Source organism: Triticum aestivum, unplaced genomic scaffold, assembly GCF_018294505.1.
Source record: "Triticum aestivum cultivar Chinese Spring unplaced genomic scaffold, IWGSC CS RefSeq v2.1 scaffold5947, whole genome shotgun sequence".
In the NCBI taxonomy this organism is placed as follows: Eukaryota; Viridiplantae; Streptophyta; class Magnoliopsida; order Poales; family Poaceae; genus Triticum; species Triticum aestivum.
The window spans coordinates 2,017-17,397 of NW_025225433.1; the positions used below are offsets into that span (position 1 = coordinate 2,017).

The following is a 15,381-nucleotide window of genomic DNA, read 5'->3' on the forward strand; positions in this document are numbered from 1 at the left end:
GATACTTGACCCATTAAACGAGTGAGGCACTATAACCGGTTTAAATTGTAGGTATTATCCTAAATCAAATGTCTAAGCAGATAGCCGATTTCCCCCATATCTCGATACCCTAAAGGCCCACTAAAACTTACCCTAATCGGAAGCCGTCCGATCACAATTGGATGGCCTGAAAATGCCCAAAACCCAGCCTATTAGTCCACTGCAATGAATAGCAGAGGCAACCTGCCTTATTTGAAACCATACAGGGAGTTGCTTAAGATCGCAGAAACACCAAAACTTTAGTTCATGGAGGGAAGAGAGGAGCTACATGCCATACTCTTTCTCCTTGCTAAAGCACTCCATCCCTTTGGACGATATCCCCTGAAGTTCCATCTTGGTGAGGGAGGAAAAGAGGAATCTGCAGATGGGTGCAGCAAAAATTCATGCGACCTCCTCCGTGCAGAAATCTCGTAATGTGGATTAGACAAGTTGTGTTTGCTGGTCTTCTACTTCAATATCCTCCAAAGCCCATCTGGGGTTGTGATCCCAACCAGCAAAGAGCCTAGGGGTGTGAATGCCTTTCAATTTGTTGAGCTGGCCACCGGTGGTAAGGAGAGTCTGCAAGCCCTGACATTCTACCAACTATTTTATGTTTTTACATTCCATTATTTCCAACTTGGAGAGCCTTGGGAGGTGGGGAATGAGCTCTGTCAACTCCTTCTCACTATTACCATGTAAGCTACCGACCTTCATATACTTAATAGGTAGCTGCCATTCCAAATCACCCTAAGCTCCTACAGCTCCAACCAAACCAACTAAAAATTCTATAGTCAATGTTTTCAAAGAGGTTAGCACCAGAAGGTGCTTCAACGCCAGAGGTGGGCAATTCATTATTTTCAACTTGTCAAGACATGTTCCTTTGTCGAAAATTACCACTTGATCTAAGCTATGCAGATCACCTTTTCCCATAATAAAAAAATTCTACTGCACCATTTTGAGTGCATAGACTCTAGCAGCTTTACATTTTCTATCGTGACAGAACATGGTCTTTTGATCCAGGAGATTGGAATCACTGGTAAGAATTCTAGACAGTCGCATATCTCAAACTCTTGTAGCTTGGGGAAACAATGTTGTTCGAGAAAGCGGTATGCAATAAAAAAATACATATGTCCAATTAATTAAGTACACTAATAGTAATAATTACACATGATTAATTTAGGTATTTTTGTCTGAATAAATTATTATTCTGTCCTACAAACCATCACCACATGGTGGAATACAAACATATCATCCATGCTGACCGCTTGGCTCAACAATCATCACCCATCGTATATTCTTCTTCATCACTCAAGTAAGCAAGATCATTAGCATGTGAATATTATGTTGATTCCACTCTTATGTGGTGGGACATAGGAGATAACTATCACGTGAGAGGATATGGATTAGTAGAGCAATAGGAGCAGAACAAAGACACAACTTTTAAAAAGTGTCGACTCGCTGCCCGAACATCGTCGCTGATCTCATCTCATCATTATATGCACACGATGCATCCATGACCTGCACCAAAGAATATGCCCCGTGGACTCGATTATGATGCTGATGATGACAGTGGGATCGAGAAATCCTGACGTCAGCCCACAGTTAGGCAGCAATGGATGGTTTCAATTCTTTTCTGTTACAATTGGAAAGAAAATGATTGGCAGGAGCGTTCTTCTAGATTAGCTAGCAAGGTTTTATGCCTTGGACAATGTCTAGCGACTGGCTTGGCATTGATGTCAATGCGTTCATTACCTATGACCTCTGGATGCCATGATAAATGCACCATAGTGAGACACGTACACCTTTTTCTTGCTAGCCGGACACAACTAACATTTTTAGAGATTAGCCGATCGATAGCCGGACACAAGTAACATTTTTTGTAAGAATGACTTTACTATGGATAATTGAGTTTGGTTGGTGTTATAATTTGCGCTCTCATATATGAAAATTTGTCGTAGCGCCTATAAATCATCCTTAACAAGAAAAAATATGAAAAAATTGAAGAAATTAAACAATGGAGTTGTGTAAAAAACATCATTTAAATTTGTAAAGGAAGACTTAATTGTTAGCGTTATTCAAATATTGCTCACCAAATTCAAAAAAATCACAAAAAACTCAAATATGGTTCTTCAAATTCAAACAAAGATCACCGAATTCAAAAATATATTTCAGCAAAATTCATACTAAAGTTTGCGATATTCAAAATATTTCACCAAATTGAAATATTTTGCATGATATTCCAAAACAATTCATGACATTTGAAATTGTTCATGCAAGTTCTACTATAGTTCACACAATCCAATAAATGTTTAGAACATTTAATTTTGTTCACAACATCCAAAGAAGTTAACTATGTTTTCTAAAAGTTCATCAGAACTCAAATATTGTTCATAAAAATTCAAATGTATTTCATACAATTGAAAAAATTGTTCAGCAAATTCAATTTATGTTCACAACATTAAAAAAAGTTCACCAAAATCATAAAAAAATCACAAAAATTTATTACAAAAGATTCATTATAATTCAAATATTATTCATGAAAATTCAAGAAAAGTTCACAAAGTCAAAAATAGTTCACCAAAATACAAAAGGGTGTTCACAACATTGAAATAAAAGCTGAACTAAATTGAAATTTTATTTATCATATATCACCAAACTCAAATTTTGTTCATGGAGTGGAAAAATATAATTCAAGGAATTAAATATTGTTCGTCAAATTCAAAAAAAATTGTTTACAAAATTGCAAAAAAAAGTGGACCAAATTCACTAATATTGTTGAAGGCATTCGAAAAAGGACAAACCATTTTTCATAAGTACAGCAATACCTTCTTTCTCTAATATGCTAAAAGTGCACACAGGCAGGCTGCTGTATTAAACAAATGGTACTCCCTCCGGTCCTTTTTACTCCGAATATAAGATTTGTCTGAGCTCAAACTTCATAAAGTTTGACCATGTTTATATGAAAAATATTAACATGTACAATACTAAAGTTATATAATATGAAACTAAATTCATGGCGCATCCAATGATATTGATTCCTTATTGTGAATGTTAATATTTTTTCTCTAAGTTGGTCTAACTTTACAAAGTTTGACTTTGAAGAAATCCTATATGCAGAGTAAAAATGGATGGAGTGAGTACTACATAGCAGGTAGCATCCACACCATTATTTGTTTGAGTAGTGTAGATTTTGCTATCTCGTGCACGCGCAAAGCTTGTGGATCTCCAGATAGGCGTCCCATCAGAGCAGAGCAGATACTACTAAAAAACAATAGACTACAGCCACCACAACTCCTCATCCACATTTGCGCACAGACCGAGGTTCTTCTGTCTGTCCCTTGCCATACATCACACCATATGTAATCATAGACCTTGCCAAAACTGCCACACGGTTGTCCTTGGAGTTTTTGGGTGGCAACAATATATACCGTCAGTCGGGCCTGGTGTACTGTAACTCGTATTCATCGTCAGGTAAATTCCAAACTCTCCTTCTGACACACCAAAATGCCGGGCAACCATGCCGACATGTAAAAGCACTGCTCAATAAATAGGCACTAGCGATCATCTAATTGTCAACCAGAAAAACACGCCGATTGACATGAGAGTCAGTATGCAATTTGATCTTAATGTAAGTCCAAGTGGGTATCTTATGAATGTTCAAAAAGCCCAAATATATAGTTATAACCATAGTTCGGCACAACCACCATTAATGTTTTTATCCTTGACTAGGTAATACTCACGACAAATTTTTTAGTACACTTCAAATTGTACACTTCATTACTACGGTAGGATGCATCAGTTCACGACAAATTGTACACTTCATTTTTTTTATCCAATAGTGTAACTAATAACCTAGCGGGAAAAATATGCCCCCCTTTACTTATCAAATAATGTAATTAATCACCAACATGGTTGTTAATTGGTAGTCTCTCCGTCCTAAAATAAATGTCTCGACTTTGTACTAACTTTAGTACAAAATTGTACTAAGCTTGAAATACTTATTTTGGGACGGAGGAAGTACTTAATAAGGCGATGGTTGGAGGAAAAAACCATGTCTTGATGCCTTCATATATCATGTCACATACAACAAAGTAATAAGTGGCAGCATGTTGGTTGTTTTTCTCTAAAAGAAAGATAAACGTTGATGCGTGGATGCCTTTATTATCCGATAATAATGTGATTGTGGGCAGTGTAAGACTGTCCCGATGGTTGGTAAGTATGTTTACATACAAAAAAAAGGAGTCTAATATTACACTTCTCGCTTCTTCAGCTTAACCATAAGCCCGTTTTTCATCTCTAGTATACAAGATGCCTTGGGCTCGATGCTTTGCCCTTTCTCCAGATGCACATCGAAGTTCCATAGCGTTGAGGCCACGACAATCATCATCTGCATAACCGCGATTTCCTTACCGAGGCACATCCTTGGCCCTGAGTTAAAGGCCAGGAACTTGTGAGGTGGTACATACCTTAGACCATTGCCATCCTTCAAGAGCCACCTATCTGGGTTATAGTCAAGGCAGTCCTTACCCCATATGCCCTCCATTCTCCCCATGGAATGAAGAGAAATAAAGATGGCGTCGCCGGCATGCACCTCATGGCCACTCGGCATTGTATCATCAGCGACCACCGTCTTGAGCTCAGTAGGCGCCGGCGGGTACAACCTAAGAGTCTCATACAAGGCAGAACTAAGATAGGATAAAGATCTGGTCTCATCCGGCTCAAATATCACCATAGTTCCAACACCAGCTACTACTTTATGTGATGCAACCGGTGAGAGTTCGTTGCGGATGATTGAAACGATGTTAGGGTTCTGGGCGAGGTTGTAGAAGATCCATGTCAAGGCTATTCCAACTGTGTCCCTCGCAACGAGCATGTAGCCAATGGTGATAGCACAAAACAAGTCATCATTAGCGTAGCATGGGTCATCGAGGAAGAAAGATACAATATCCACACCTTCTTCTTCCTCATCATTATTAACTTGCCACGTCTTGATATTCCTCCTCTCCATCATCTCCTTGATGAACCTTCGTAGCAGTGTGTGCTCCACATTGAGCTTTTTCTCAGGACCGATGTTTAACCACCTCATCAGTTTCCAGCAATAAGATGGCATCATGTGCCGAAAGCATACCACCTCCATGACTATGTCCAAGGCAACCGCGACAACCATGGGTGGCATTTCCGATGATAGGAGGCCAGGATCAACACCGAAGAGAGGCATAGCAGCCAGGTCAAACATAAACCTGGACATCATATGTTGCATGTCGAATGGAATGTTTGTGTTTGACATGTGGGTAAACAACGGGAGGAGGTCATTATCCACCTTCCGGCAGCAGCAAGCCACCATACTGGCAACTAGTCGTGGGCTAGCAAGCAAGCCCTTGACTTTTGTGCGATGCCGACGCCACGGCTCGCCATCAATGGTGAAGAGGCTTCCATCCAGGATGTCGAATGTATCGGCGAACCTCGTACCCTTGGGAAAGTTGGCGTAGTTGGTTGTGAAGATGTGCCGGACGTTGGCAGGGTCACATGTGATGAAGAACCTCATGCCGCTGCCAGGTGGGCCATGCGCCCTGAAGCTGTGGCCGGATCCAGCAAAGACTAGGGTGAAATAGTCATGCAAGTTGTGGAGGTTGGACATGAAGGAAGGGAACATGTGGAGTATTGGCCAGTTTGTGGGCAGCACTGATTGGTTCTTTGATCTACAACTAACCCTCAAGCACAAGTAGTATAGGGGAACAAGTACCACGAGTGTTGTGGAGATGAGCAGCTCTTGAGAGAGCAGAATTGACATTGTCCTCAGTGGTGTGGGATGTGCTACTACGCACTTACATGTACCCTTTAGTGGACATGGCTATAGCTTCATATATATAGACAAGTTCTCTGTACATTGGTAAGTACTACTAATACTAGCAGCGGTGGCTGTTGATTGTTAAGTAAAGCAGGTCTATAGGTTTGCACATGAAAAATAAGTACAGCATATGAAATATAACGTGTACACATGCCACATTTATCATAACAACACTTAAATTTTACATATGTCATGTACGACAGGGAGTAGGACAGGGAATCGCTAGCTGCTCTTAGGTTGTTGAACCGCACAAAACAAGGTATATCTACTTTAATTGTTGATTGTGATTGAATTGTACTGCAGGTTAGTTTTAAGTTAATGGAAACACTGCCCAACCGCCCATTATTTTTTGAAGGTTCTACGCAGGTCCACCCCTGACTCGCAGTGACATACTCAGTCAAATTATCCGGCCTCCCACCATTGTCCAAAGGGGAGAAGAAGCCGTGACTGCTATGGAAGAAAAAGAATTAGGATGCTCCAGTGATGGTGCATACACTCCACACGTCCTCATTTGGTTTGCTGCTCAATGCATGCATGTGTACCTACTCCACATGATGCCATCACCTAATGACATTATTTATTTAACCTATGGTTTCACTCTAACAAGATGCGCATGATATATAATAAACATAACAAAAGTTAAATTAAGACAATGGTACCATGACTTGGTAGTATAATACATGTAGTCTAGCTAGTTCTTGCAGTCTCCTCTACACATCCGTTGGTTCGTGTTAATAAGAGAAAGTTGTTACTAACTTGTTAGCCGCCACAACAATAACATAGTGAAGGCTTTATATCCATCTATTTTATTTTGAGGGATCTGGGGGCGATTAGTGGGCTAATGGATTTGGCCTGTATTGCTGCCGGCCATCATTTGATTTGCCGTCACCTAACTACTAAAATTTGTCTAAAGAAAACTAATAAAATAATTATTTAACATATGGTTTCCCTCTTTTTTTTGCAGGTGATATGGTTTCACTCTTAATCAAGTTGGCATCATACACAACAAAAGACGATAACAAAAGATAAATTAAGACAAGGGTACCAAGAGTTGGCTGTATGATGCATGTACTCTAGCTATTTCTTGCGGTCACCTCTATACATTGGTTGGTTCATGTTTTTTCTGCGGGGGGTTGGTTCATGTTAATAAGAGAAAGTTGTTACTAGCTTGTTAGCCGGCACATCAATAACATAGTTAAGGCTTTATAATCATGCAGCTACAGACAAGTATCTGGGTGGGGGAAATGAGTGGGCTAATGGACTAAATTTGACCCGTATTGCTGTGGGGCCATCCTTTGCTTTGCCGTCACCTAACTAATAATGTTTGTCAAAAAATAATAATAAAATAAATATTTAACATATGATTTCACTCTTAATCAACTTGGTATCATACACAACAGAAGATAATAACAAAAGAAAAATTCGGACAAGGGTACCAAGACTTGGTATGATACAGTAGCATTGATGTTTCTGCAGCCACTTCTGCACATCATTTGGTCCAGATAAATAGAAAGTTGTTGCAAGCTGCAACAGTAGTATTTTGTCTCTAAAATTGCTAAATGATTTTAAGCAAGCGCCTTCGTGCGTTAGGTTAGCCAGTTATTGTTGGGGCAAGTTGGATTTTTTTATATAAACCAACATTGAACAGGTGGCCTGTACCCTATCAATAGAATCTTTCAAGTCATGATAGCTAAATATGTATAGGAGGCTAATTTTCTTGACGCTAAATCAAAATGCACAGATACTAATGATGCTGCCCACCCTAATTTCCATGGAAACGGTTCACGAAGGGAATGGTGGAAGAGGAAAGATACCGGCACCGATGAAGAGGGGGACGGGACGGCGGAAGTCGGTGGCGGCGGAAAAAAATGCAATCAAACCTAACGCTGGGCAGGATTATTACTACTCCCTCCGTCCCAAAATTCTTGTCTTAGATTTGTCTTGATATGGATGTATCTAACACTAAAACGTAACTAGATACATCCATATTTGGACAGATCTAAGACCAGAATTTTGGGATGGAGGAAGTACATCATAGACACAACATTTGAAGGAAGAAAATAAAGCACCGGAACAGGTGAGGGCATGAGGAGACACACTTCTGCCGCCATCATGACCATCTCTGCCCTCCTAGACCGACTGGTTCATGAGCTCTTGGTCGGTGACGAGCCTGGCAAGAACATGAAGAGTGAGGCACGCCTCCAGTTCCATGCCCCCAGCCCCTCCGCCGTCCTCGAAAACCATGATTAAAACCCATTCAGCTTGTTCCTTGAAACAGGCTTTCGCCTGCTTTATATATAAAGCACCAACCACAAAAGTACACGGTCGAACGATACAAGATGGTGAGGTCGCCCTTTTAGAGCATCTCCAGCCGTTGGCTCCCCAGGGGGCGTGTAAAATCGCCGCCTGGGGGCGAGCCGGCGCAAAAAAACGGCCTGGGGGCGAGTTGGTTCCCAGTCACCGACCCCAGGGCCGCCCCCAGGCGCCGTATAAAAAAAATCGGCAAAGTTTAGGTTAAACTCGGCTAAAATTCAGCAAACTTGGCATATATTAGACATGTTCGCGGTTTACATAGCAAATTTATCTAAACAAAGGCCTAAACTATAAAGTAAGGGGCGAAGAAGTCGATGAACGCGGCGTGGTCGCCGCCATCCTCGCCTTCGCCGTCGTCGTCGGTCTTCTCCTCCTTGATGCGGACGCCCCTGCTGGACCCCTGGCCGGCGTCGCCATGGCGGACCGGTGGCGGTGGCGGCGCGTCATCATCGTCGCTGTCGTCAAGGATGACGACGCCTCCTTCATCGCGGCCCCGGCGGCGCTACTCGAAGCGCTGCAGGGCGGCACGCTGGCGCTCCATATCAATCCTGAGGTATTCCTAGCGCGCCCATTTCAGGGCCGCCTCGTCGTCGACCTCCACGTCCCCGTGCTCCGTCTTCACGGTGGGAAGCCCCGGCTCAGTATTTGGCTTAACGAAGCGCGGAGCCGACGAGAAGGTGCGCCGGCCGCCATCGTTTATGACGATGTCGGCGCTGCGAGTGCGCCGGCCGAGCGGCGTCTCTGTTGCTGGCTCGGCCTTGACGCCGAGCAACGCCGGAGAGCCGGAGGAGTGGGAAGAAGAGCGTGAGGAGGAATGCGAGGAGGAAGACGAGGAGGAACCGAAGCTCCTGAGCATCCATTGCCCGGCGCGTCGGCGGTGGGCCGGGGCGGCCGCCGGTGGAGGGTATGCCAGCGGTGGGTCGTTGCCACCCTCGAGGTACTCCAGCACATGCGGCCGGGGGCGCCCACCACATGCGGCGCCCCTCGCTGTTCTTCACACCGCCCACCACCGGTGCCCCGCTGATGGACGCCAGCCTCCTCTCCTGTCGATGCTCGAAGTACGCCGCCCACGCCGCGTGGTTGTCGGCGACGTACTGAGGAACGGTGAGCTGCTCGTCGGTGAGGGAGGCGCGCACACGGTCGACCTCGACGGCAAAGTAGGCGGGGCGTGCCTCGACGTCGGGCAACGGAGGAATGGGCACCCTCCCCCCCTCCGCGGTTGCTGAGCCTCCATCCTGTCAGCCCGGTGCGCATGTCCGGCGGTGCCGGGATGTTGGCTTCGAACAGCAGTCACGACTCCCACTCGTGGAGCGAGCGGCGGCCGAAGCCATTGGAGTTCCCTTATGCACTCAGCTCAAGGGAGTTCCCTCACCATGCCGCCACGTGCGAATTAGCGAATGCCCGCACAACCTAACAACACACCAGGACGAACCTTCAGTTTGTCAATTATAGTTCTCTTGCATATTGTGGTTAAGAAAATTAGTTGTCAATTTCATCACCGTGGTTGCATAAAATAGCCATGCAATATTATATGCTGGTGATGCTCAACCTGCAACTTTGCCGTCACACTGTCTTTTGTTTACGCTTAAATAAAAAAACTGTCATATTTGTACTTGAAAATAAGAATACAGAGTTGTTTGGTTTGAAGATATACAGAACCAAACTGTCTTCGCCCACGTCCAGCCACATTCGTCGGATCTGGGTTTTCTATGTACCTGTGAATTGTTCTTCGACAAGCATCTTTGTCTTTTTTACATGTGCATCCAACCATAGAAATCAATCAAGGAGCAGCCTTCATGTATGTGCATGTGCTGTTCAGCAATACTAACACAAGATTTTTTGGTTTTAAAAAATTTGTCCTCAAGTTCAAGTCTGATCTGTTTATACAGGCATGTGAGATTGCAGCGAATTTGTTCATGCTGGCTCTTTCTGATTGATGCTGCTCCTCAACCCATACTTGCAGATCCTCATATGGGCGGCCAAGGCGAATTACGTGAATCGTTGCTGCTCTTGCTGGATGATAACTAGGCCGTGAGTGGACTGTTTGTCTCATTATCCAGATGTATTTACAAGCTGGCCACCTCCACAAATCAATGGATATTTTTTATCATGCAACAGTGCAACGTCGTGTTTGATATTAGCCCCTTGACTTAGCGCGTGCGTTAGCAGACGTGTGGCTATGCTGTTGCGGAGAACCACACGACCGGCGGACGTGGGGCATCTAGTTAGTTGTGATCCGTTGAGTGGATAAGGGCTGGACGTGCATGTAGGAATTAGTTACATGTAGTTAGCGTCTAGTTAGTTAGTGGGTCGATGCTAGTGGTGTGCGTGCGCCTGTGCTATAATGGGTATAAAACCCCTTGTACTAATCGACGGAAGTTGAGCCGAGAGGGCTGGGCAAAAATGTAGTGTTTGTGTGACCAAGGAGGAGAGCTCTTGGCAAAGCTGGTGCTGGTGTCTTCCTTGGCGCGTGTGTGTTCTTGAGAGAAACTACAAGTGAGAGTTTTGTGAGCAAGAAGAAGAGCGGCGCTGCGAGAAGCGGCGGCGCCAACATTTGATTCCTTCGGCCTCATGCTATCATATACATTACTTCTTAATCTTTGAGTCAGAAAAAGAAAATTATTACGAGTGTATTGGACATGCTTGAAATTGCATTAGATTCTTGCAAATAAGGAGATATTCTAGATTTTATTGTTCATGTTTTAATCAGAAGAGATAAAATCTTACATGTTATTTGTATAAATAAGTAAAGGGTCCTTTCAACTGTAGAAAAAGATTTTTGCAAGAAGGACATCGGAGATATGACGAACTACTTGAAAGAGTGAAGGTATTTATCCATGCTGTGTCTTTGCAATTGAATGCTTGCCTCTTTGAGCACAAATCTTGGTACTGACGTGGCATGTTTTGTCTTTGAAAGAGTTATTTCTTGAGCAGTACAAGTACTATGGAGAAATAAGTACGTTAAATGTTTTTACTTTTTTTTAGAAAAGAAGGATGACCCCCGGCCTCTGCATCTGGGGGATGCATGCGGCCACTTTATTGATTATTCTCGAGAGCCTTGTAAAGTATTACAACAATATGCCTGGATCCGCCATCTTGGCAATATATGCCACTACTCCTATCCAACTGATGAAGGGGTGCTAACTGGGCCAAATACTCAGACCACTCACCTAAGCCTGTCATCAAAAGCCGGAAGCCCCAGCCGAGCCACATACCGGGTCTGGGGCACAGACCGGTCTGACACACTCACAAGTATCGTCGCCGCCATCTTCCACAGGTCCGTCTTCAGAGCAGATATTGAGGCTTCTACCTTGTCAGGCCACTCTGTCATCGACGCTACCATGACGCCAGACAGCTACCTCCTCCTGCGCGAGTCCATCTCCGCGCATCGGGCGCCGAGTCTCCACTGCACCACGCCGCCGAGACCTGCTGCCATCAATGTTTAAGATGAAGCACCGCTCCACCAAAGAAGCCACCCACTGGTCCGTCGATCCTGTACACACCTCCAAGACTGACGCCCCCAAGAGGAAACGACACAATATAGCGCCACCGTCATCTGATCTACTGATCTAGGGTTTCCCCCGGAGATAGCAGATAGTGGCCTTGAATTTCTCCTCGGTGATGCCTTCAAGAAGGGAACGCCGCATAACAGCGCCGTCACCGCCGGCCTTGGCAGCTAGCCAAAGGCAGGTTTTCACCCAGATTCGAAGAACCTCCATCAAGCATTGCATGCACGGATCGCCCAGCACCGGGCCGTGGTGCATCGCCAGATCCATTGCAGATCAGCACTGCCACCACATGCCCGCTGTCCACCTCACGCCGCTCGAAGAAAACACCACCGGGAGCGCCGGATTGCCGCTGCCACGAGCACGCCACGCCCGCCGGAGCTCGTCAGGCCGACCCCCTCCTGCTCCCAAGGACGCGCTCGTCCAAGGAACGCAGAATACTTCCGTGCAGGTCACCATGCGCCATCGCAGGCAGCAGTACATCACCGAGCGGGAAAGGCCGACCCCTCCGCCACCACCTACAACCCCCCGCCGAGACCCGCCACCACGCCGTCGGACGCCACGGGCCGCGCACGCCCGGGCCACCGCCAGTTCCCGCCGAGATCCGCCGCCCCAGTCCCAACGGGAGCCGCGAGGAGTCGCCCCGCCGCCGCCGTCAGCTGCACGAGCTTCGCCCGGCGGCTTCCTCCGGCGGCGACGCGGGGCTGGGGACGATTGGCCGGCGGCGCGCTAGGGTTAGGGAGGCGCCCCCGAGTCTCCCTAGGCGAGAGCGACGCGGGGGGGGGGGCGGGTTAGGGTTAGGGAGACAATGGATCTCTGATCTCGTGGTGCCTGTTGGTGCTACATTCTTTTTTCTACTAATTCCCATAGAGGCAAAGATAATTCATTTTTCTTTGATTTCATCTACGATGTTTTTCCATAGAATTATTTAAAATCATGAAAGTACTTTAGTTGCTTGCAATTGGTTTCATGTGTTTTCCATCTTGCTTTTACATTCACAAGTGCACGGTGAGTTCCCATACGAAGGCAACAAATTTTGAGTGTACGAGGAGTTTTAAATGTATATTGGCTCCCCTGTTTGTTGTGTTGTGTGGTCTGTTTGGTTCGCTTTGTCATGATTTGACGAGATGCCAATTGATGTTGTATGTTGGCTTGTGCTAGCGGAACATGTTGTGATTCGATGGACACAATGTGATATTTTTTATCTCCCGTTGCAACGCACGAGCATGTTTGCTAGTAATAAACTAACAATAGAAGTCGTCTCCAATGACGTCCAATTATCTTAATTATGTATGCTCAAGCATGACCCATAAACTCTCGTAACCTGGTAATAAACCGCAGGTACTAGCTAGGTAAAATAAATCTCAGATTACGATGATGGATAAACCTAGTCTAATGACCTTCCAGCCAAAACGATTTGATGGATCACCAGAGCAGGAGCAATTCGTCGACGAGCCGCTCTCCTTCCGGGTTTCCATGGTGCCGCTGAATGAGCATACGGATGACGAGGCCGACGATGGGAGAGGTCAGGACGGGGATGAAAATAATGAGGAGCGTGAGTGCGAGGACCTTGAGGTCGTTAACGATGCAGTCGTCGTTGGAGTCCCACATAATCACGAGGAAGATGGCGATGGAGAAGAGCGCCGGGACGGTGCAGCCCACAAGGAAGATCATCGCCGACCGGCTGCACTCCTCGGGCTCCGCCGCCGCCAGCAGCTGCTGCTGCTCTGTCTCGGCCATCGATCACACCCGATCGAGTTTACCTTTTTTTTTTCTTTATAAGGGAAGGGAAGAATCACCCGCGTAGCTAACTATTTTTCATGGTAATTCACAAGTTACGTAAGGGCCGACATGACAAAACTGAAAAGCTAACAGAACATCTTTGAGCTTGACACCAACGCTCATCACCTGCCTCTGCAGTGTATGGAGCCGCACAGCCTGAGCTCAAACCAGATTTTTTGGCGGACTTAGTTCGTATTTGCGATAGCGAGCAGCTCCCAATTCTGGTTGGAGCCGATTTTAACATTATTTGAAGACGGAAGGAGCAAAACATATGATAACTTTGACGACAGATGGTCGTTTATATTTAATATGACCATTGAAAGCATGGATCTTAGAGAGATCGAGCTTTCCGGTAGAAAATTCACTTGGGCCAACACGTTTCCAAATCCAACGTACGAGAAGTTGGATCATGTCCTCGCCAACGTCGAATGGCAGCAGAAGTTTTCTCTGGTAACAGTCCTAGCGTTGTCGCGCGCGATTTCCTACCATACCCCATTGCTTGTTGACTCTGGAGAGGCAACTCATGTGGGAAATAAAAACACTTTCTCTTTCGAATTAGCATGGTTTGAAAGAGAAGAGTTCTTGGATCTGATAACATGGGAGTTGGCTAAAGATCCAGGCACTACTAGAAAAAGGCCTACTAATGGCGCACTGGTTTTGCCTACTAATGGCGCACTACCGGTGCACCATTAGTATCTGGTATACTAATGGCGCACCACGCAGTGCGCCATTAGTATAGCCCACGGTGCATCATTAGTATCTGGTATACTAATGGCGCACCACGTAGAAGGGCGCCATGGTGCGCCATTAGTAACATTTTTTTTCAGAATTTTTTTTTTTAAAAAAATTTCCAAATTTTTTTTCAACTTTTTTTCGTTTTTTTATTAATCTCAGGTCACTATGGCTTAATCTCAGGCCAAATCGCACTCTGTGGTCAAACTTCCCGAAAGGTCACCCATCCTCACACTACTCTAGCCCAAACACGCTTAACTTCAGAGTTCTATCCAACCCAGCAACAGCTCACTACACATACACTTGTTGATATATCTAGCATATCAATCCTATTATACCTTGTTGATGTCTAGGACTTTGTTCATGTTCATGACTATGATGAAATTTTGAAAAATATTTCAAACTTTCCGGTCATATTACGTATCATTTTTTGAAAAAAAAATTCAAAAAAAAAATTTCAAAATCAATTTTTTTTTAATTTTTTTGCCTCTAGATCTTGAAAGCTTCGTAATTTTTTTCTGTTAGGTTTTAACATGGGAAACTTATTTTCTTTTATTTTGTTGATATTTTTATCACTTTCTTTTATTTTTTTTAAACTAATGGCGCACCAACACATGGTGCGCCATTAGTATTTGCACACTAATGGCGCACCAACACATGGTGCGCCATTAGTATTTAGTAATGGCGCACCACATGTACAGTGCGCCATTAGTGTCCATTCCATCTATAGCTCTTTTCCTAGTAGTGAGGAGGAAGGTTGAATGTATAAAGATGGCAGAATAAGATTAGGCACCTAAGGCAGTTCTTACGTGGTTGGGCCAAACATTTGAGTGGGATATATAAGGTTGGAAAGGAAAGGCTCCTTAACCTTGTTAATTCCTTCGAATTAAAAGCCGAGTCCTTCATTCTAGATACCAGGGAGCTGGAAACTAAATTGGAGGCGGAAATGAGACTGAAAGAATTGCTTCGAGAGGAGGAATTGAAGTGGACACTAATAACTAAAGTTCAAAAAATCTTTCAAAGGGATGATAACACTCAATTCTTCCATATGATTGCGAATGGCAAGCATCAAAAGAAGAGAATTTTTCAGCTCGAGCAAGATGAGGGGACGATTTTAGGACATGGGAATCTAAAACTATACATCACCAATTACTATAAGCATCTTTATGGGCCACCTGAGGA

General features: G+C 44.6%; 1 protein-coding gene across 1 annotated transcript; it reads right to left on the bottom strand.

The window, feature by feature from the left end:
- Window positions 1-4,267: 4,267 nt before the first annotated feature.
- Window positions 4,268-11,955, bottom strand: LOC123172192 (noroxomaritidine synthase 2-like). Its single transcript, XM_044589193.1, has 3 exons — window positions 11,782-11,955; window positions 8,998-9,414; window positions 4,268-5,854 (listed from the first exon to the last, which is right to left on the bottom strand). The coding sequence occupies exons 1-3, from the start codon at window positions 11,953-11,955 to the stop codon at window positions 4,268-4,270; spliced, it is 2,178 nt and encodes a 725-aa protein (XP_044445128.1).
- Between the last annotated feature and the right edge of the window lie 3,426 nt (window positions 11,956-15,381).